We start from the raw sequence: 19,358 nt of genomic DNA on the forward strand, positions 1-19,358 counted from the left end.
CCTCTTGCTGTCTCAGAAGAGAAGCCAAAAACTAAGCAGTGAGTGCAGAAAGGAAAGGGCATACACGAGCAATCTCAAGCAAGAGGCCAGGGCTGCCGGTGGCGAGGCTGTTCCTCCCTGCCTGCTCCTTCTACAGGCAAGGAGCGATCTCCTGCCGCTGAGGGCTGTCAGTCTCCTGGCATCCACAAACTTTACATTCATATGAGAAGCTATTTAATTAAGTAAACAGATAAGCTCCCGCAGCAAAAACGCCTTATTTATTGAGCATTGTTTTGACTGGTACAAGCTTCTCGAGCAGGAAATGTTTCCAAGACACTTTCCTTATTTAGCACATGCTTGAAGCCTTGCATGGGTCTGTGCTTTCCAACACAAGGATTTCCCTTTTTTGTCAACAGAACAACTTCCCAGCCAGCAGCCGCGAACGGCTGCAGGACCTGAAGTCTACAGTTGATTTGCTGACCAGCATCACTTTTTTCAGGATGAAGGTAGTGTTATGGGTAGGGATGGGAATGGGGCCTCTGCAGTTTTTGCCACAGGAGTTGGTTTCGCATTTTCAAAACCATTGTTTCATGTCGTTGTGCTCTAGACACTTAAGGAAAATGGTGATCATCTGCTGACCATGTAATAAACATCCACATTTTATCTTTAATTCACTGTATTTTGCATCATGAAGATGAAAGTTGTGTTTTCCCTGGGGTTCTTCAGTCATAAATAGGGCACAAAATAATTAAAAAGAAAAAAGAGGAAAATATAAAATTGTCTGGTTTTAGGAAGATAATTTACTTTTGTTAATAGCATTAGGAAGCTTTTCCTATAAAACGGTCTACAACATTTATCAGTCACTACCATCTCTTCACCATCTTTTATGTAGTAAATATTTTAAAATTTATTTCTAGGAGGGTAAGCTACTGAAATGGGATAGTATCTCAGTAGAAATCCAACAGAGTTGTTATGAATGCTAATGTGCTGGTTCTGTAGTTAAGTCTATTGTTCTAGAAATGTGTAATGAGATTATTTTTAATTCCTGATTTTTGTTTCTAAACTTTTAAAAAAATACTGTTGTAGGTTAGCACATGTCACTTAGTAATTTTTATCTTATCAAAAACAAAGTAAGTCTTTAATTTGAGCTATTTCAGGAAGTGCTTAAAATTTTACTCTTAAGCCATAGGGTAAATGACATTTTAGAACTTTATTTTGGAAGTGTTCATTCAGACAATATGTCTGTATTGAAAGTTTGCTTTATAGAAATACTCTGAAAAGTTTAGAGGTAGTGACAATATCAGAATTATCTCAGGTTATAGTTTTATCCGCAGGGTGATGTCTGCATATCTGTTTAGTGTAAAGTAACCCTGTGGTGTCTTTCTAAAGCAGCATAACAATGAAATAATGAAAAGAGCTGCTCTTGCAAGAGGAGAAGGTATATTGGTTGCCATGTCCCTAAGGATTCTGGTGTGCTTTAAAATTCAGTAAAGCTTGTCAAGAAAGATGTCCTTAAAGACAGTTATTGTATTTAAAGGCATGCAAGTGTTTGGTCTTCAGCAAGACTTTCCAGATCAGAGGTAATGTGCTCTGCTAGTCTGTTGCACGTTCTTCCAATGTTTGAAAAGATCGCTCGCTGGCTTCATAGCAAAATCCTATAAATTTAGCAGAAATTTTGTGTGCTTGGCTCAGATTATACACATATCAAGCCACATGATTTATTTATTCTGAAGAATCTTCCTTGGCACTTCAAAATCTCTTTCATGCTCCAAATGATCCTGCGGGGATGTAAGTGTTGTCACTGCTGTTTCATGCCTGGGGAGAGCGACCCATTCATGGTTTCAAGTCACTGATGGCACAAGTTGCTGAAAGCATATCCACCAGGTCCTGGGTAATTCCCAATCCGGTGACTTGTTCTTTCGCTGTTTGATTTATGAACAGTGCTTGCTTTGACTCTCTTTGGTGTCTGCTTGCCAGGTTCAAGAGCTGCAGAGTCCACCCCGAGCCAGCCAGGTAGTGAAGGACTGTGTAAAAGCTTGCCTCAACTCCACCTATGAGTACATTTTCAACAATTGTCATGAGCTGTACAGTCGCGAGTACCAGACAGATCCTGTGAGTAGCTGATAAGCAGGCAGAAATCCAAGTTTCTGATTTTCTTAAGATAATGACAAGAATACTAATTAATATAAAAAGCCACACAAACAAAATTATGTGACTTGTGATCTTCTGAATGCACAAAACTTGTAATCAATTAATGAGCACTAATTAGTAAGTGGAGGATGATAATTGTTTTACACTAACTAATTACAGTTCGTTTTGCCAGCCTCACCTATTTTATTTCATGAGCAGTTATTTGTGAAGGGAAGGTTTGATGCAGCTTTGAGTGAGCAAAAGCCAATTAGAGCAAATGTAGACTGATCAAGAAAACTGTGTTTAGCATAGATAAACCTCAAGCAGTGAAATTTTACCTTGTTTTCTAGCACCCAGTGTCCTGCACTGGGCTTAGGAGGTACCTCTAGACACAAACTGTTTTCAAATCCATGAGAGCTCTACTGTCCACTCTGCAGTAGTGCACACGCAATGTGGCGATGTGGATATAGTCATCAACTGAGGTGCCTAAAAAGCAAGTATTTGGAACAAGCTTAGAGCAAACAATGTCTCAGCAGGTCTCCTGGGGCCTGACCTCCTCTTGGCATGGTAAATGACAAAACGGGGATTATTTGGGTTTGAGGCCACTGGTAAGCAACGTAGTTTGGGATGTTACTGTGTTTTGCATTAGATCATGCAAGTTGCCAGCAGACGTTAATAATTTTAAGCTCTTCAGAAGAAAGAGTCCATAGGTTATTAGTGTTTAGAGTTTGTATGGTGATCTACATTTTTCAGCTTTTTCTTTCCCCTTTAAATTTACACTGGTTTTGCAATGCTTTCCTTCCCAGAACAAAAATCAGGACCTTCCTCCTGAGGAACAGGGCCCCAGCATCAGGAACCTGGATTTCTGGCCCAAGCTCATCACTTTGATAGTTTCCATCATAGAAGAGGATAAGAATTCTTATACACCAGTCCTGAATCAGTAAGAATCTTCCATGTCCTGTATGGCTAATGCTAGTCTCTGTGTGCTCTGCTTTATTTGTTAAACTGCTTTCTATCTCTTCTGTCACTTGTGTATTTATAGAAGTACTTATCTTGTCTGTCTGTCTTTCTGTCTTATCTGTCTCTGTCTATATAAATAACTCTTTTTGATTGGGATGGAAGAGTTTCAAAAGGTTCAGTTACGATGGCGTTCGAACACAAACACCCTGATTATTACAATCCTGAACTCAGGGAGGCACCTGAAAATGGGGTGAGAGTTCTTTTGGTTTTTTCTGACGTTGAGCAGTTCTGGGATGCACATTAATGCACACAGTGGTGCCGTGGTGATAACACCTTGTGCTGTGATTTAGGAACATGGTGTTCAGTGCAGCACTGGGACATTGCATTAGGTGGGGTTGGCACAGCATTGGAAAGGAACCTGAAACTGGTCTGTTTAACCAGTGGATGCTCCTTCAACAGTCCCACAGGGCAGGAGAGAGGGAGATACCTGACAAAGTATTATACCCAGAGAGCTGGGTTATGCCCTAGTGATCATTGATTTAACATGGCAGGGGCACCTGAGTAGTGTTCACCTGTCAGCCTAGTAACCCTAGGAGAAAAGAAAAAAAAAGAAAGAAATATGGACAAGAAAGGGGAAAAAGGTGCAAGGGCATTGAGATCACATTCCCAGAATTATCATATGCATCTCTTCCAGGAGAGACATCCAGGGCCTGGCTTTTTGAGTTAAAATCAGTCTCAACAGCAGTGTTGTTTTCAGGTTATTTAATCTGTGCCACACAGTCCAGTCCATGATCTCCAATTTCCACCTGGTCATTTATCTAGGGTGAAGGAAGTGTCTGTAATGTTGAGCTTTTCAGCTTGTAGTTTAGCTCAGAGCTGAATAAAGAAGAACCCTTTGCTCTGATACATGCCAAAGCCTTTCCCAAATGTCCCCTCAGGTTTCCTCAGGAGCTTGCTGTTGGGAAGATCAGCGCAGAGGTGATGTGGAGTCTTTTTGCCCAGGATATGAAATATGCCATGGAAGGTAAGAGAATTCCTCGCTGCTGCCAGCTGACTTGTTGCTGATCTCTTGTTCTCCATCCATTTGGTGTAAATGAGGCTTATGCACATTAGTAGCACCAATATTTGGAGCAGAGATTTCTAGTGGTTTGTTTGTGGACAGCTGCTTTATGGGTGAGAATTGAGGCCGAGATCTGCATGAGCTCTAGACCTGTGTCAGGCTGTGTTGCAAGCTGCTTACTGTCATCCCAGCTGGTTTGAAATCAGAAGTTCGCCTTGGCCTGAGGATACGGTGGCTTAGATCAGCAGCAGCTTCTTTCTGCAATGTACAATGGTAGAAAGGGCTGGAGAAGTAAGTGGACTCTGGGTTGTGCCATGGCTCTAGTTCCCTGGATGATACAGTGTAGACGGTCTAAGCCATTGGCAGAAATGTGCTGTTAGAACAAATCCTGCTGCAGACATCTTAATTTGGAATTAATCTTTGCATAATTCCACCAGACTCCTAGTAAAGGAGAAATTTTACTATTTCTGAAAATGAGTTAGGTATGCAGAGCCCAGCAAACTCTGGGAACGGGATTCTGCTGCTTGCATTACTCTTCTGATGGTCGATTACAGTTTCTGAACTTGGTTTTAGTTCTATAAATTCATTTGCACAATGTAATCAGTTTCTTAACAAAGTTCAGAGAGCATCCAGCTCCCACCAGCTCTGCAGCTGCAGTAGCAGTTGTTTTTCCAGTATTTTGCAGGGTCAGGCTTTATGATCATCTGTAAGGTGACACTGTGATAAAACAGAAGTGCCAGTGCTGCCTACGGCATGCTAGCTGTATTCATATTCCAAAACCAAGTCAAGTTACTGCTTTTGGTCACTCACAAAATTATGCTCAATCCATGTGCCCCCAGTTTGATCTAAGCTCGCTTATAGGAGTGACAGCCTATCAGGCTCTTGCTTCAGACTGCTAGGAAAAAACTGCTGCCAGCTAAGAGAGTTTCCTGCATTTTGTTCTTTGGGAGCAGTCTGTGGGGTTGCTCTGTAAGTGAAGACTGACTCCATCTATTTCTTAGTCTCTGTCAATGAAACAGGGGTAGGGACTGTGCTGTGGGGCGACACCCTTTGCCAGCTCTAGGCTTGAATTCAGCAGGCTGCAGGTCTGAATGAAATGTTCTCACTTCTGTGTTAGGAACTTTTTATATACACTCGTACCCCACAGTGCCTTTGTCTTGTGAGGTCGTGTTGATGTAAGAACAGACACTGGGAAGAAGGACTAAGACCTACTAACTGTGTTGAAGAGTCTGTTTCATAGTGACTGTCACTACTTGCTCATGCATTAGAGATAAGGCAACTGTGATAACTTCATGTTCACTTTCCCTAGAAACTGTTTGCTCCTGCAACTATTTTGGCTCCCCTTTCCATTTTGTCCTTATTTACCCCTGTGCGCTCACCCTCAGGAATTTATAATGCAATTTGCTCTTCTATGAGTTGAAAGTGCTGTATCTTCCTCCTTTCCCAGCAGCCATGAGAACTGGATCTCTCCATTTGCTTGCTGACTTTCCTAAGATTCCCTTTCCCTGTTGCATCCAAAATGCAGCTGCAAAAAGGCTACTGATTATGTGTGTGAATTTGACTGTCAAAGTGAATTTGACTTTGACTGGGTTTTTTTTTTTCCTCTTTTGCATTACTCTATTTGATTGCCAGTGCCCAAGTTAACTTTGCCTCCCAGGTTTTCTCTGTTTACATCTCATACCGTGTCCCCTTTGACTCTGTCGTCCCTGATGAATCTGGGCTTATTTTACCTTTTCCTGGCATCCTTCTGGTCACTTGTAAGCTTCTTAAGACAAGGATTGGCATAATGTTTCCATCTGTGAGTTCATCAGTGCATAGCAAATACTTGCTGAAAGAGCATCCCTCTTCAAAGTATTTCTTGGTGAGAAAAGTTGACACAAAGGCGGCTGATGGACCGGGAAGTGTTTGCATTTTGATCAAAAGCTGAAAAACTGCATGGTACATGTATTTGTACTCTAGTTGTGCAAGTCCTGCAGAGGATTGAACAACGTTAGAGTCTGTGTTGGTGTGTTTCTCTTCCAAATATATATTCAAGAAATCCTCAGGGTGCAAAATTCTACTTGAGGCAAGTGTGATTCCTCACTGCTTTGCTCTCCAGAAACTTATGAAGATAACCCTTATAACAAGCTCTACAATAATTCAATTACAGGCCTTACCACCTGTATTTTAAATACACATGATTGGATTAGCTTGCTGCATGTTTTTTTTAAATGAGAGGAAAAAAGGGATTCAAGGAAACAGATTAAGTGATGTGAAGGATGATGATTAGATTTGCTGTCCTCAGCTCTTGGCTCTGTCATTTCTTGGTTTGAGTTGCTAATTTCTCTACGAGTTTAACTACACCAAGAGTTTCATACTCCTGTCTTTGCTGGTTTGTGGAGTACTCCCTGGGTACATTTCTGGAGTGCTCCAAGATCTGTATGCATCAGGAGCTCTCTGCAACAAAAGCTAATCTGTTCTGTGGAGATATGTGCACATGAACCCAGAGTATAACACTTGCTTCTAACTTTCTTCATGGTGTTTTCCCTTATGTTCTGTTCCCAAGTTCTGGATAACATGAGCTCATTCACCTCACCAAGTGGTAAGTTCACGCTCCTTAGTAGAGTTTATAGTTGTGAGTAGGCAAAGACTTTAATCCGTTACCTGTAGTTTTAGCACTTTGGATGTAGTTGCTAATATAGGCTTTAGTGTCCTATAGTTTTATGCCAGTGATGAGCAGATCTGCAAAGATGATGTGGAAGGACCATACTGCTGCTGCAGAAATGGAGGGTATGTGTTGCTTAGGAGAATCCTGTTCTGACTAGTCACTCCAGTTGTTTTTTTGGTGGTACTCAATAGACTGAGCAGTTCTGGGTGAGAGCCCCTTTGCAGGGTCCCAGGCATTAAGCTGTAGATAACATCTGATGGACAATAACTGGTGAGGTCAGAGCTCCAGTTCATGTGTGGCTCTATTCCTTCCCTCCTGGCTGGGGTGATGATTGAGGATCTCTGGGCCTTTTGCTCTGCAGTGGAAGTGAAATTTCTTCTAGCTTAAAGGCCGTGCAATGGCTTTGGTGTAGAAAGAGTGTAGGCCTGGCTGTGTGAAACTGCCCCCCCCCTCCTTCCAGCCTGATGCTTCCACATTGCTCTGCAGTATGCAGTGTGGAAGAGAGTTGGGAGGCGCAGGTGGGAGATGGCTTTTCTGAGTTGGAGAGCAGTGCCTGGCTGTGTGAGTTGTTTTCCTTTTTTCCCATGGGTGACAGTTGACAATGCCTCTCCCAGCTGGAGCTTACCCCCATGTGTAATGTGTAGCCTGTGCAGGGCAATGTATAAATACTAATTTATACCTCGAATACCATGTTTAGGAGCTTCAGAACCAGAAGTTTTGCTAGCCTGTGGATGCTGCAGCACGTGTCCTTTGGGCATCTTCTGAAGAGTTAGAGTGCTAATGTGTAAAATATTCAAGTAATAAAAATGAAACACCTATTTTCTATTTAAAATATGTTCAGCAACTGGTAGCAATAGTCACAGCAGCAGTGTGTTTGACTGCTGGAAAGCAAGCGCACTGCAGACGTATCTTATGCCTTTGTCTTCTCTAAGGAGACTCAGCTGCTGAGACACAGCAGAAGCTCCAGGATCTACCCCGCTTGTTTTGTTTTCTCTCTCCCCCAAAGTAGTCACAGCTCAGGGCACCATGAACAGCAGACCTGGCCCTTCCCTCTGGTGAAGGCAGTACAAGATGAGGCATTGAGAAGTATCCCTTGTTCTCCATCAACACAAGAGTAAAACAGATCAGATAGACATGTCATGTGGCCCAGACTTGGCTGTCCCAGATCATGCTACCCTGGAGTCACTGTAGAGTAGAGGATGATTTTTCCAAGTCATACAGTTAGCTCCACCTCTGGGACACTGACCAGTGCTCAGCAGCTGGATAGCCTCCTTGTGAGCCCACTGGTAACTGGATTTACTAGTTTTCTTGCTGTCCCCTGTGAAACCTCTGTGACCCAGAAAGCACAGACTGTCCGAGCAAAGAGGGCTTCTGCACTTCATTTACTAGGAAGACATTAAAAGACAGTAATAGAAAATCAATGTCATCCTTGACAGAGATGGTTCATCTTATTTTGGACGCATCAGCATTAGGAGAATTGTAAATTGGAAGCATCTCTAATAAAAAGAGAGACTGAGTAGACTTGGCAGGCAGAACTGAAATAAATCATTAACGCTTCAACAGCCTCAGTACTTATTAGAGCTTCTTTGCAGAAATTAAGGATTATTTGTGAGAAATTAACTCACAGAAGGTAGGCTCACGATCAAGAAGAAAATCCACAGATTAAGGATGTGGTGGAAGTCCTGTTCTCTGCCTGAAAAATAGTTTTGGACATGACTGTAGAAAGTGTGCTGATAGGAAGCAGTTCCCTATTAATGCCTTAATTATATGGCCTTGGTGACCCTAAAAGCTCTTCTCCGGAGGAAGCTGTTTGCAGATGAAATCTGCTGAGGAAATGTGAGAGACTTACAGAACTCCGTGGTCTTTTTAGGATAAAACACAGCAGTTGCTGCAAAATATCTGTGCACTCTTCCACTGTTGCTGCTGCTAAGCTCTTTAAAGCCAGCAGGTTATAAAGTGGAACAGAAATGTGCTGAGACTGATGGCTCCCACGCTTTTCACTTTACTTTTCCTAAAATGGGTTTTCAAAGTATACCTCTGGCCAATGTGTTTCCATGTCACCTTCAAGTGCTCTTAAACATTTCGCTTTACAAAGAAAACAGCTGATCAAAACTGTGCAGGGTCCATTGAAGGCAGATGGTATGAGCTGTTGGGGATGAGGGATTTTGGGGCTGTGTTGGCTTTCTTTGTCCTCCAGCATGTTTGAGCTGTTACAGTTCACTTTTGTCTTTTCTCTGTCACAAGCCCCACCTTTCTTTCGCATACGTAAGGTTCTCTTTTATGGTGGTAAGACCTCTTCTTCTTTCTTTTACTTTCCTGTAGTTTTGTTCCCTTGGTGCCAAGCCTTTCCTTTACTGCTTGGGTGGCTAGATAGTCCTAGTAGCCGTCCTTGGGCTATGCTTCTGTGGCTGCTTTGCGTCTTCCTCTTCTGCAACTTAGTAGTGTTTTAAATGTCCTAAAAAACAGGAAAAGGTTTGAATTACTTGCTTTTAGTGCACTGCTTAATTTTGAGGAAATAAATCTGATTTGAGTCCTTTTTACCTCCAAGTCAGACCTTCCCTCTGCAGGAACAGCAGTTTCCCCATGCGGGAATAGCACCTGGGTGGCAGCGCATATCAAAGTTAATGAAGTTATAATTGTCCATTGATTTCCTCACTCTCGCAGGGACCTAAGCGGGCACGGTTATTGCTGTGTTGGTTTCCAGTTTTAGATCTGTGGAGAGAGCTTTGCATTTTCTTCTGCATTTGTTCCTGAGGGAGGTCAGCAGTTCAGACACTGAGTATACTCATACTTGCTTAGTACTCAAGAAAGATACTAGATTTATTAATGTAAAACATGAATGGACTTTCCTTGGCTCCAATACAAGCAAATTCACTGTGGAGAGTAATGGATCATAGTACATGTCAAATAGTAGCACGTGTAAATTTGTCCATCGAACCATCACTCATGGGGACTATGTCTCTCAGATATTAGGCAATTTAATTTCTTTAAAACAAAGGTTGGGTTTCTTTTTTTTTTGAGATTATATCTTTGTGGATCTGCTACACATGAATTGGAAGGAAATCTATATTACACTGTTACAGAGGTTTGCAGACAACTCACTGGATTGTTCCACTGCTTGGGAGTTGACAGGACTTATGGAATAATTATGCATGAAAAGTTCTTTGGGTTTTGTGCTTTCAGTTGGATAATTCATAATTTATTTGGCCTTTCTTCTTGTGCATGTTGTTGAAGCTTCAAGGGAGATGTGGAAGTTTTTTAATGTTTTGAAATAGTTGCAAGAGTTCACATTTACATGAAAATAGATGATGACATTGTAAGATAAACTTGTCTGTCAGGTACTGATTAGAAAGCTGGAGCCATTTTACATCATTAAGATGTATCTTCTGCTGATGAATATCTGTCACATGTATTGCTCATGTGTGCATATATCTACCCAGTTACTGGATACTTCTACCAAAGTCCTAGAATTAAAGCTATTCACAGTTAAGAGAAAGACTTCCACTTTTTAACATAATTGGATCCTGTCTGTACGTCAGCAGTGATGCCCTTGGAAAGTGACATCAATAATGAGGTAACCACACAAAAGGTAGGAAGAGGAGTCTGAAGTCAAACGCGGGGGGGAGAACCTGAGTCTAAGCCAAAATCATGTATGTTTTAATCTTATATCTCACACTGTAGTCATGGACTAGCAGATTGCTGTGGTGCTAGAGTGAACAAAGAAGCCTGGCACAAGTGTATTCATGCTGTTGAAGCTTGGCAGAAGAAAGAGATGGATATGGACAGGCGGCACTAGGGAGCGGTGGTGCAGAATTGGTCAGCTGATAATTCAGGATTGCAGTGCAGGCAAAAGCCAGCCGCTGAGTCCTCTTAGCATCATGAAATTAAGGAATTAATTTTATTCTTTTCAAGGAGGATTCTGAAGAAAAGCAGTGCAGTAGAAGGAGCTACCTGTGTAAGCACATGAGGGATGGCTTGGGAGAAAGCATTGAGATGCTTTTGGGAGAACTTAACGAGTAGTTTAAAAACAGGGATTGTGGGCTGATTAGAGGTGGGAGTCAACTGCTGAAAGATGGTAGTGTGGACGTAGGCTGTGAAGGGCCTTGAGAGCGAAGACATAGAGCATGCATTTCTCATGAGGGAGAAGGGGGAGCAGTGGTCTAGGGAGATGAACTCTGCAGAAATGTAGGTCTGATTATGGCAAGTGCTTTAGCAGCATAGTTGTGTGGGAAGGGTTGTGTTGTGGAGGTATGTGCGTTATACAGGGAGGAACTGCATTAAGCCTGGGTACAAAAACATGATGAAACCTGGCAGGAGGAAGAGGCTCAGCAGCAGGTAGATATCTGTGGGTCTCTTCAGTGGACTGTGCTCAGGAAGGCAACACAAGTAAGAAAACAGTTGCCTTCTGGAAGAGAAGTGTCATGAATTTCTCCAAACTGGGGATCAAGGAAGGCTCCAGCTCCTGTGTAGCTTGTTTGAACTTGCTTGTGACTCACACTGTCAAACTCTAAAGAACTTGATTTTTTCTATTCTTGTCTCTTAGGGGATGTAGTGTAACATGTTAGTATTGCCTTTGTTTATATCCAAGAATGAACAGATTCGCTCTCCTTGATTTGTTTCCTGCAAAGATGAAATCTGGACTGTCATATGTTAAATGGAAAGGCCGTAAGAGATGGTCTATTTTTATTGCTTTGACAACCAAAAAGTCTTTAACAAATGGAACTATTAATTCGAGCTACAGAAATAAACTCCAGAGCCCCAACGGTCAACCACCAAGAACCCCCGCCTGCTGCCAAAATCCTGTGTTGTGAAGATTTTGTGGCTCTGTAGGTGCTTCATCCCCAAAACCATTGCATATTGTGGACATGCTTTATAAGACCCTCGTGTGCCTGATGCAGTGATAGTGGTAAATTCAGACCTAACTGCTTTTTTTCCTTCCTTACAGAGCATGAGAAACACAGACTGTGTAAAAGTGCAGACTATATGAATTTACACTTCAAAGTGAAGTGGCTGTACAATGAATATGTTCGTGATCTGCCTGCCTTCAAGGGAAAAGTGCCTGAATATCCAGCGTGAGTGTGTTATGCCTCCTGCAGTATTCCCCACTATGCATCTCCTTGTGTTACCTTGAGAGTAGTTATTTGCTTCTCCTGTGGCTGCCTTCATGATACACCATTTCTTCACTCCTGATCTTCTGTGTTTATGTGCATGTTTGTCCCCTCCGGTGTTCTGTGCCACTGTCCCTGACACAATTCAATCCCTTGTTGTACAGTATCTCCCAAGATCTCAAAAGCTTTAGCAATGGCATGGACAGTCTTTAAGCCACTTTGTGCCTGCAGTGTGGGGTTTGGTCAATTCTTGAATAGCAGACTTCTGGATGTATGCTTACATTGTTGTGTTAATAGATACAGCTTTATCTGTACATACTGTATGTATGTCAGTGTGTGTGTATGAATGTCATAGGTATACACACACAACAGGATTTGTAAGTAAAGATAATGTTTTCTTTTTTTATTAAGACCAGGTGGTTTAGTTGGAAACATCTAACAAGCAGTTGCTCTTAAGTGATTGTTTGCAACTTTTAACTTTAAAAGAGCAGCAGTAGATTTCAGACCTGAAGAAGGTTTATGAGCCCAAAAAGTTGTCTGAGCAACCTGGAGAGAATACTGTAGCTAGAGTCCCACATTTGGCCGAAGGCAAGAGCAGGTGTGTTGTTTCTGACCAGTGTTTAACTGGTTTTCAGAGGCTTTCAGTGATGGTTGCTGCACATCTCCTTCAAGCAGCTTTTTTCCCTGTGCTTCACTGTTACCCCTCCACGGGGTTTTGGGGGTTTAACACACTCCCCTTTTCCCCCCTCCAAATCTTTCTTGCTTCGATTTGAGCTTTTTATATCCTGTCCTACCAGCCTGGGCATGGAGAACAAATTGTTCCTGTTTTACAAGAGTAAAATGCTTTTCTCATGTGCCTTCCCAGTCTTCTGCTGGTTCCCATTTGTTGTCAGCTTTCCTTGTAAGTGACGTTTACTCGCTTCTCTCCAGCTGGTCTGTGTCGGGACATACAACACCCAGATTTAAATACTGATGTTTCATCTAGGCCTTGCATTGCATTGCCTTGCAGGCAGTGCTGCTGCTTTTGCTCGCTGGGATGATAGCAGCTTTTTTTTTTTTCCCCCCTCCCCCTTCAATGGTATTGTTGACTAGTGATGCTTCCACAAACCAGCCCCCAGTCACCCTCAACAGAGTGTCCTAGCTTTCTTCCCATCCTGTATATGACTGTTCACAGCTGTCTAAATGCAGAACTTTGCACTTGTCCCTCTTGAAAAAAAATCTTGCTTGGACTGTGTTTCCAGTTTTGGCACTTTGAATTCTCTTCCCATTCTGCGGTGCATGCAGTCCCTCAAGCCTGGTGCTAGCTGCACACTAATAAGACTTGAGGCAGTTGGCATAATTGCTTGGCTTGGGCTATGGGCCTTGCTTAACAAATCAGGTCAGCAAGAGGCATGAACTCAGTGAACAGGGTGTTGGAGTGAGTCTCAGAAGCCCTATTCTCTTTGCTGTGCCTCTGAGTCAGTGCAGTCTCAGGCAAGCCACCAGATATTCTCAGTCTCTCTTTTTCTCCTGTGTAATCAGGATAATGATGCTCAGTTTCATTCTGCAGTCTTTTGCAGACTGTTCTGCTCTGCTGGCCTTTGTGTTAGAGCTTCAGTGCTCATGTACGTTTGCAGCTGCTGGCTTTGTTATTTCACTCTTGTATTTTAGTACAATAGCCACATTGTCAGACACAGGTGATGTTTATTTCAACCATAACTTTCACCTGTCATGAAATATCCCGTTGGTATCAATTACAGCAATGTGCTCTTGTCCTCTGATTTGCTTCATCACAAGTATTTTTACTTTTGAAGCTTCCTTAACAAAGGAGTCCACGCATCAGGTTTGCACATCGGTAAACTCTTTAGATGAAAGCAAATTGCTGCTGTCCAGAGAACAGATGAGTTGTCTGTCTACTCAACAGACAAGAGGCTATCCACAAACTCACTTTTCACATTGAAACTATGAGAAACCATGTTTCTGATAGCCTTGAGGTATGATTGAATAAAATGAAGGCTCCAAAGTACCAAAGCTGAAATTTTTATGCTCCCCTTATTTTCTGAAATTCAGCAGCAGTTTCTGAAACTGAAGTAGCAACATAGCTGGGAGTGGATCTTCAAAACTTCCTCTCTTCACTTTTTAGCTGCCAGCTAAAAGCTGTGAAGTGTCAGATTCCGAAAAACACTAGCTTTTTAGATGTGTAAAGAAGTGTTCTATGTTTTGTTTTAATACTGATGTTAGCATGCAGCTAGTATTGTAGCTGTACTGGAGACTACCTCCTCTCTGGTGGGGGAAGGCATTCCTTCCTTTGAAATCCTGTCTTCTGGCTCACTTCATCAAACATAGTATTTATCTTTTACTCTCTGAAACCCTGCCTGCCTTCTTGCCTCTGCGCTTGCCAAGGCCCACAGGATGTTCATTGGGTACCCACATGCATCAACACAGCAAAGGAACAAGATTAATTCACCTGTAAAGTCTGAGACCACAGGAGCCAGGCTAATGGCCAAGCTGAAATTGCAGACTTTTGTGTTAACGTTACTGTTGTGCAACCAACAGAGGTAAACTTTAATTTAGTCACAAAGCACCGCTCCCTTTCCCAGCAGGCAGGACTGAGGCATATTCTGTGTAAACCTCGTTTGGACAGGTTGGCTGTGCCATCTCGAGTCAGGCTGTGCTGACCCTTGCAAGCACAGAATGTCTCTGAAGCAGCACCGTGAGCCTCTGCCTTGGGTGCTGGTGCATGAGTCATTATGGTGTTTGCTTCTAGATCAATAATTGAAGCAGACAAGGAAGAAGATATTTGCCATATAACAACATTTTGAAACAATTTCTGCATGAAATCAGATTATTTTTATTAGTTTCTGCGATAGATAATTTTTAATATCATTTTGGTTACATTGCCTTCATAGTCCTCAGGGTCCGCCCTCACTTGCTTAGCAGCCCAAGACCTGGTAGTAAAACCCTGAAAGGGGTATTTGGCCTAAGATAACTCTAGGTTTGGGTTGCAGCTCAAGATGCATTTTGGTCCTGAATGTGCCCAGGGACTGGAAGTATTCATAGATGATTTATATCTCTTGTGTTTTCCTGCCAGACAATAAGGGACAAAGTTGAGGCTGGCTTTGCAAATGTAGTTACAGAATTTCCTGACCTGATCCAAGTGATTGACTTTGCACATAAACATTCATATTAAACCTCTTTCTGGAGGTAGTGCATTTTTTTATTTAGGGGGGAAGGTGGTGGTAATTCCCCTCCCCACCCCCCAACAGTACCTTTTTCCTTACTACCTTTGTTTAGACAATTTGGTAAGACAATAAAATACCTGTGCACTTGATTTTGTATATCAACATATGGTAGCCATAAAAATGGGCAATGACTGTTGTCACAGTGAATGGCCCTTTCTTATTAATATGGTGCAATAACTAAGGATGAATGATAATCAGGAAGTAGTTCTACTTCTCAGAGCGAAAATGTGGCTTCTGGCACAAACAACTAATCCTCCCTGTACATGGACCTATGACATGTGAAGCAGTCAGCAACTTGCAGCCTGGGAACTGTGAAAGAGGTAGAAGATGTGTAGTTGCTTCCATGTAAACTGCCTGAGTTATCTTCTAAGGATTGAGCTGTCACTTTAAAATATGCTACTGTAATTAATAACAAAATGTTGAAAGCTTGAGAAACTTGCAGCAGACTCTGAAATATGGTAACTTTTAGGAGCCCAAAGTGCCATTCGAAAGGAATTTCTCCAGAACACAGGAAGCCCATATGTCTGTGACAATGTTCCACTGCTGCTGTCTATATTAAATAGGGCTGCACAGACAGGTTGCTGTTGGCATTTAACACTGTGTCAATTACAATTTCCAGTATTAGCATTGATGTGCTTTATATTTCAAAGTGTAGAGAGTATTTAAGGCTATCTAGTATGCTCTGTCTCTGAATTTGCTCTTGATCTCCCTCTCATGTCTGGCACATGCTTTCATGTTCTTTGCAAACTCAGCCCATAATTAGCACAATCTCTATGAATACAGCTGCCTGTTTAGAGGACGCTGTACTCTGTGAAGCTCATATAATAATCTTTCGTATGGACTGAAATCATGCATGGGCACTTTTTTCCCATATTTGTGAATGCTGTTCAGTAATATTTGAAATTAAGATTTGCTTCAGCTGCGGTATGTTGGCACACAACAAATCCTAGACAGACATTTAAATAAAGCTGTAAGTGCTGTGTTGTTGCTCAAACACAGATGACCATCCCACTCCCCCCCACCACTTTTGTACTATGTTGATATGTCCCACAGAGCAGAGAACAGAGGGATGACCAGCTGTAAGATCCCATCACTGAAGCTGCTTCTCACCTTGCCTATTTGGCCAAGGTGGGGTTGCGTAGAAGCCTTTTGTTCAGTGCAGGAGGTAGCTCCAGACACCACCTCATGTAAGGCATCTCCCTGAGATACAGCAGTGGCTGTTTCAACAGCTTCTTGGATTCTGCTCTACCATTTCACTTATCCTCTTAAGTGAGGAGAAGGAACAGAGACAAGCTTTGCTGTCCTGCTTCTAGGACCTGCCTGGTTTGGAGACTTGGCCATGCTCCAAGGCTGTTGGTCCAGCACTTAACATGAACTAAGTCTGTGCTTCTTTAAAAGAAAACAATTAAGAGCTGCTTACAAGGCTGGCCAGCTTCCTGCAAGCCCTAGCAGATGTGCCGTGCTATCACCAGAAGTTAATCTTACTCAATCATCTTCACAGTGAGATCAGCAGCCCGTAGAAATCGGAGGGTGTTCTAGAGAAGGCCTGGGGAAAGGGAGAGCAGGATTAAAGAGGAGAAAATGTCTAGCCTTGATTCTCCCTCCTGGCACTCCAGAAATATGTCTGTATCTGCAGATAAAGTGGATGAAGGGCCCTGGAAAACAGGCACTTCTTTTCCTTCCTTTATACTCACTTGCAGCTCTCATGTGAAAGATGGTAGACCCAAATGGGCAACAGGACAGTGTGCCGTCTCCCTTAGCATGCAGAGAGAGTGGTATTGGAGGTCTCCCTTGTCCTGTCTGGTATGTGGGTGAAAGAGGAAGAAAAGGCAAAATGGTCTGAGATGATGCAAAGTTAAAGCTGGTGCTCAAGGGGAAAAAAGGGAAAGGTACAAAGAAAAAGGAAAGACAGGGGAGAAGGACAGAACCATCACAGGACCAACAATCTGCAGAGGCTGGGCTGGGCTGTGTTCTGCTTGTCCAGCCCAAGTGATGGTACAGCCCCTGCTCACTGGTAACTTGTGTACAGGTAGGAGTATTTTTGGGAACTTTGGCTGCACACGCAGATAACAGCATTCAAACATCTAACAGTGGCAAGCTTTCACAAGGCTTGCTGAAACAGCAGCACTGTCTGAGTCTTATTGGGGTGCTCTGTTTCTTGCTGTAATTCTCTGTCTTTCCTGTCCCTCCTGCAGGTGGTTTGAGCAGTTTGTGATGCAGTGGCTGGATGAAAATGAAGATGTTTCCTTAGAATTCCTGCATGGTGCTCTGGAGAGAGATAAAAAAGATGGGGTACGTAGGTCACTCTGAGTGGAGGCCTTGGTGCTACATCCTTCAGTGCCCAGAATCAAACACCACCACTGTAAATTCAGCTGTCATACAAATAGAGGATGCAGCCCTTTTTGCTTGCTAAACAACTGGGAAACTTGTTTGTTTTAGGACTTTTCCCTACAGGTCACAGAGAGCTGTTTAATAGCAAGGTGCATATCACTCATTTATGTCTGTTCTGTTCTGCTGCTGTTAATCTGTCAGCCAGTGGCTTGGTGCTCTCTCATCTCTCTGTGTTTATGAGAGGCAATTGAAATATAAGGCACTTTGCATGTACTCAGTCATGCAGTGAGAATGTGACCTTAATCCACTGACAGAGTAATCTTATTAATTTGCTCAGTATTCCTCATGGAGAGCAAGAGCCTTCCCATTTGTTCAGTGACTGTTGGCGCTGTAGTCTGTGATGCTAATGTAAGCATTCTCTTTAATATCTAAATTTTAAGAAAATAAAAAAAAAAGCTCCTCATTCTCTCCTTCTTTCCTCATTAACTGACGGGCAAGCCATGCATTTCATTAAAGATCTCAGCATCATGCTATGTTTCCTTGGTGCTTGTCATGTCATAGTTGGTGAAGGATAGTAAACTTATAACCCAAGAGAATTGGCTATTTAGCTGCTCTGGGCCTTTTGGAGAGCTTTTGACTAATTCTGAAGAAGACACAGGTTTTGGTAAAGATGTCCTGCCTTCAATATGGCAGACGATGGAGACACCCATGAAATGGGTGTATTTCAGGTCTTCCCATTTGAGAATGACTCTTTGTACTTCTGTTTTAGTTCCAGCAAACATCCGAGCATGCTCTGTTCTCTTGCTCAGTGGTGGACGTCTTCACCCAGCTTAATCAGAGCTTTGAGATCATTAAGAAGCTGGAGTGCCCAGACCCTGTCATTGTTGCTCATTATAATAGGAGGTTCGCTAAGGTAATACCCTCAACATCCAGCTGTTTATCTTCCCTTAGTGGATGCAAAACAGTGTGATTTTTTTTATTTCCTGGACTCCTCCTGCAGTGTTAGAGGACAAGTAACAGTGCTCACATCTTGTCTTCACAGACTATTGGGAAAGTGCTGATGCAGTATGCTGACATCCTCTCCAAGAGCTTCCAATCCTACTGTTCCAAGGAGAAGCTGGTGAGTTGTGCTGAGCTTCTCTCCTGCCCTGAGGAATCACATAATTATCCTGATGAAACCAAGTTTTTCACATTGCACCTGACCGTGTCAATGGTGTAAATACTTTCAGTATTGTTTTTATCATAATTCGTATGCTTTTGCAGATCGAATTCTGGCTTGGCCATAAAATAAAACTAGGTCCTGAAGATGATCTGCAGGGCTTGGAGGCTGTCAGGTCCCCTTGAAATTAACTTCCACTCTGCCTGCCTGGGTTGTGTGTCACAGAGGTGATTAAAAAAAAAAAAAAATCGGCACAGATTGCTCTGTAAATCTGGTACTCAGCAGCACTCTTGGTTTACTGTTGTCTCCGTCTAATTATCTTGCTGTTTAATCCTGAATTCAGTAAAATTCTGCGTATTAAATAAAACAGGGCCTTACAGTTTTAAACCCTGGTTCTGTCCCATGCTGGTGTTGCTATCTCCCACACCTGTACTGGGGATGTAACTGCAGAGGGAAGAGTCTATTGCTCAGGCTGCCCTTGACTGTTGCTTGCAGGCTTGGCCTGGCCCAGATGCGTCTCTGAATGCAGCTTTGGCTAGCAGTTCCCCTTCTGATCTGGGATGTACACCATTCACAATAGTACATTGCAGCATTAGGAGGCTGAAGGTGACCCAGCTTGGACTCTTGCAGGGCATGGCAGGAGCTGCAGAGTTGGCCCTTGTCCTGGCACTGATTTCTTGGCAGCTCGTTCTCTGTGATAAAGCTGAGGAGGAAAATACAACAGCAGAGATCTCCCTGCTCTGGGTTTTCTGGAACTGGCCAT

At 42.7% G+C, this 19,358-nt stretch overlaps 1 protein-coding gene across 1 annotated transcript in view; it reads left to right on the plus strand.

The window, feature by feature from the left end:
- LOC140650500 (protein unc-13 homolog B) overlaps window positions 1–19,358 on the plus strand; it is a 221,424-nt gene that overhangs the window by 165,764 nt on the left and 36,302 nt on the right. Inside the window, exons 22-29 of the mRNA XM_072858860.1 lie at window positions 396–485; window positions 1,957–2,091; window positions 2,916–3,049; window positions 4,008–4,093; window positions 11,722–11,848; window positions 17,301–17,397; window positions 18,206–18,349; window positions 18,479–18,556. Coding sequence (XP_072714961.1) covers window positions 396–485; window positions 1,957–2,091; window positions 2,916–3,049; window positions 4,008–4,093; window positions 11,722–11,848; window positions 17,301–17,397; window positions 18,206–18,349; window positions 18,479–18,556 — 891 coding nt within the window. The remainder of the gene's footprint in view (window positions 1–395; window positions 486–1,956; window positions 2,092–2,915; window positions 3,050–4,007; window positions 4,094–11,721; window positions 11,849–17,300; window positions 17,398–18,205; window positions 18,350–18,478; window positions 18,557–19,358) is intronic.

The sequence above is a fragment of the Ciconia boyciana genome, chromosome 4 (genome assembly GCF_034638445.1).
Source record: "Ciconia boyciana chromosome 4, ASM3463844v1, whole genome shotgun sequence".
In the NCBI taxonomy this organism is placed as follows: Eukaryota; Metazoa; Chordata; class Aves; order Ciconiiformes; family Ciconiidae; genus Ciconia; species Ciconia boyciana.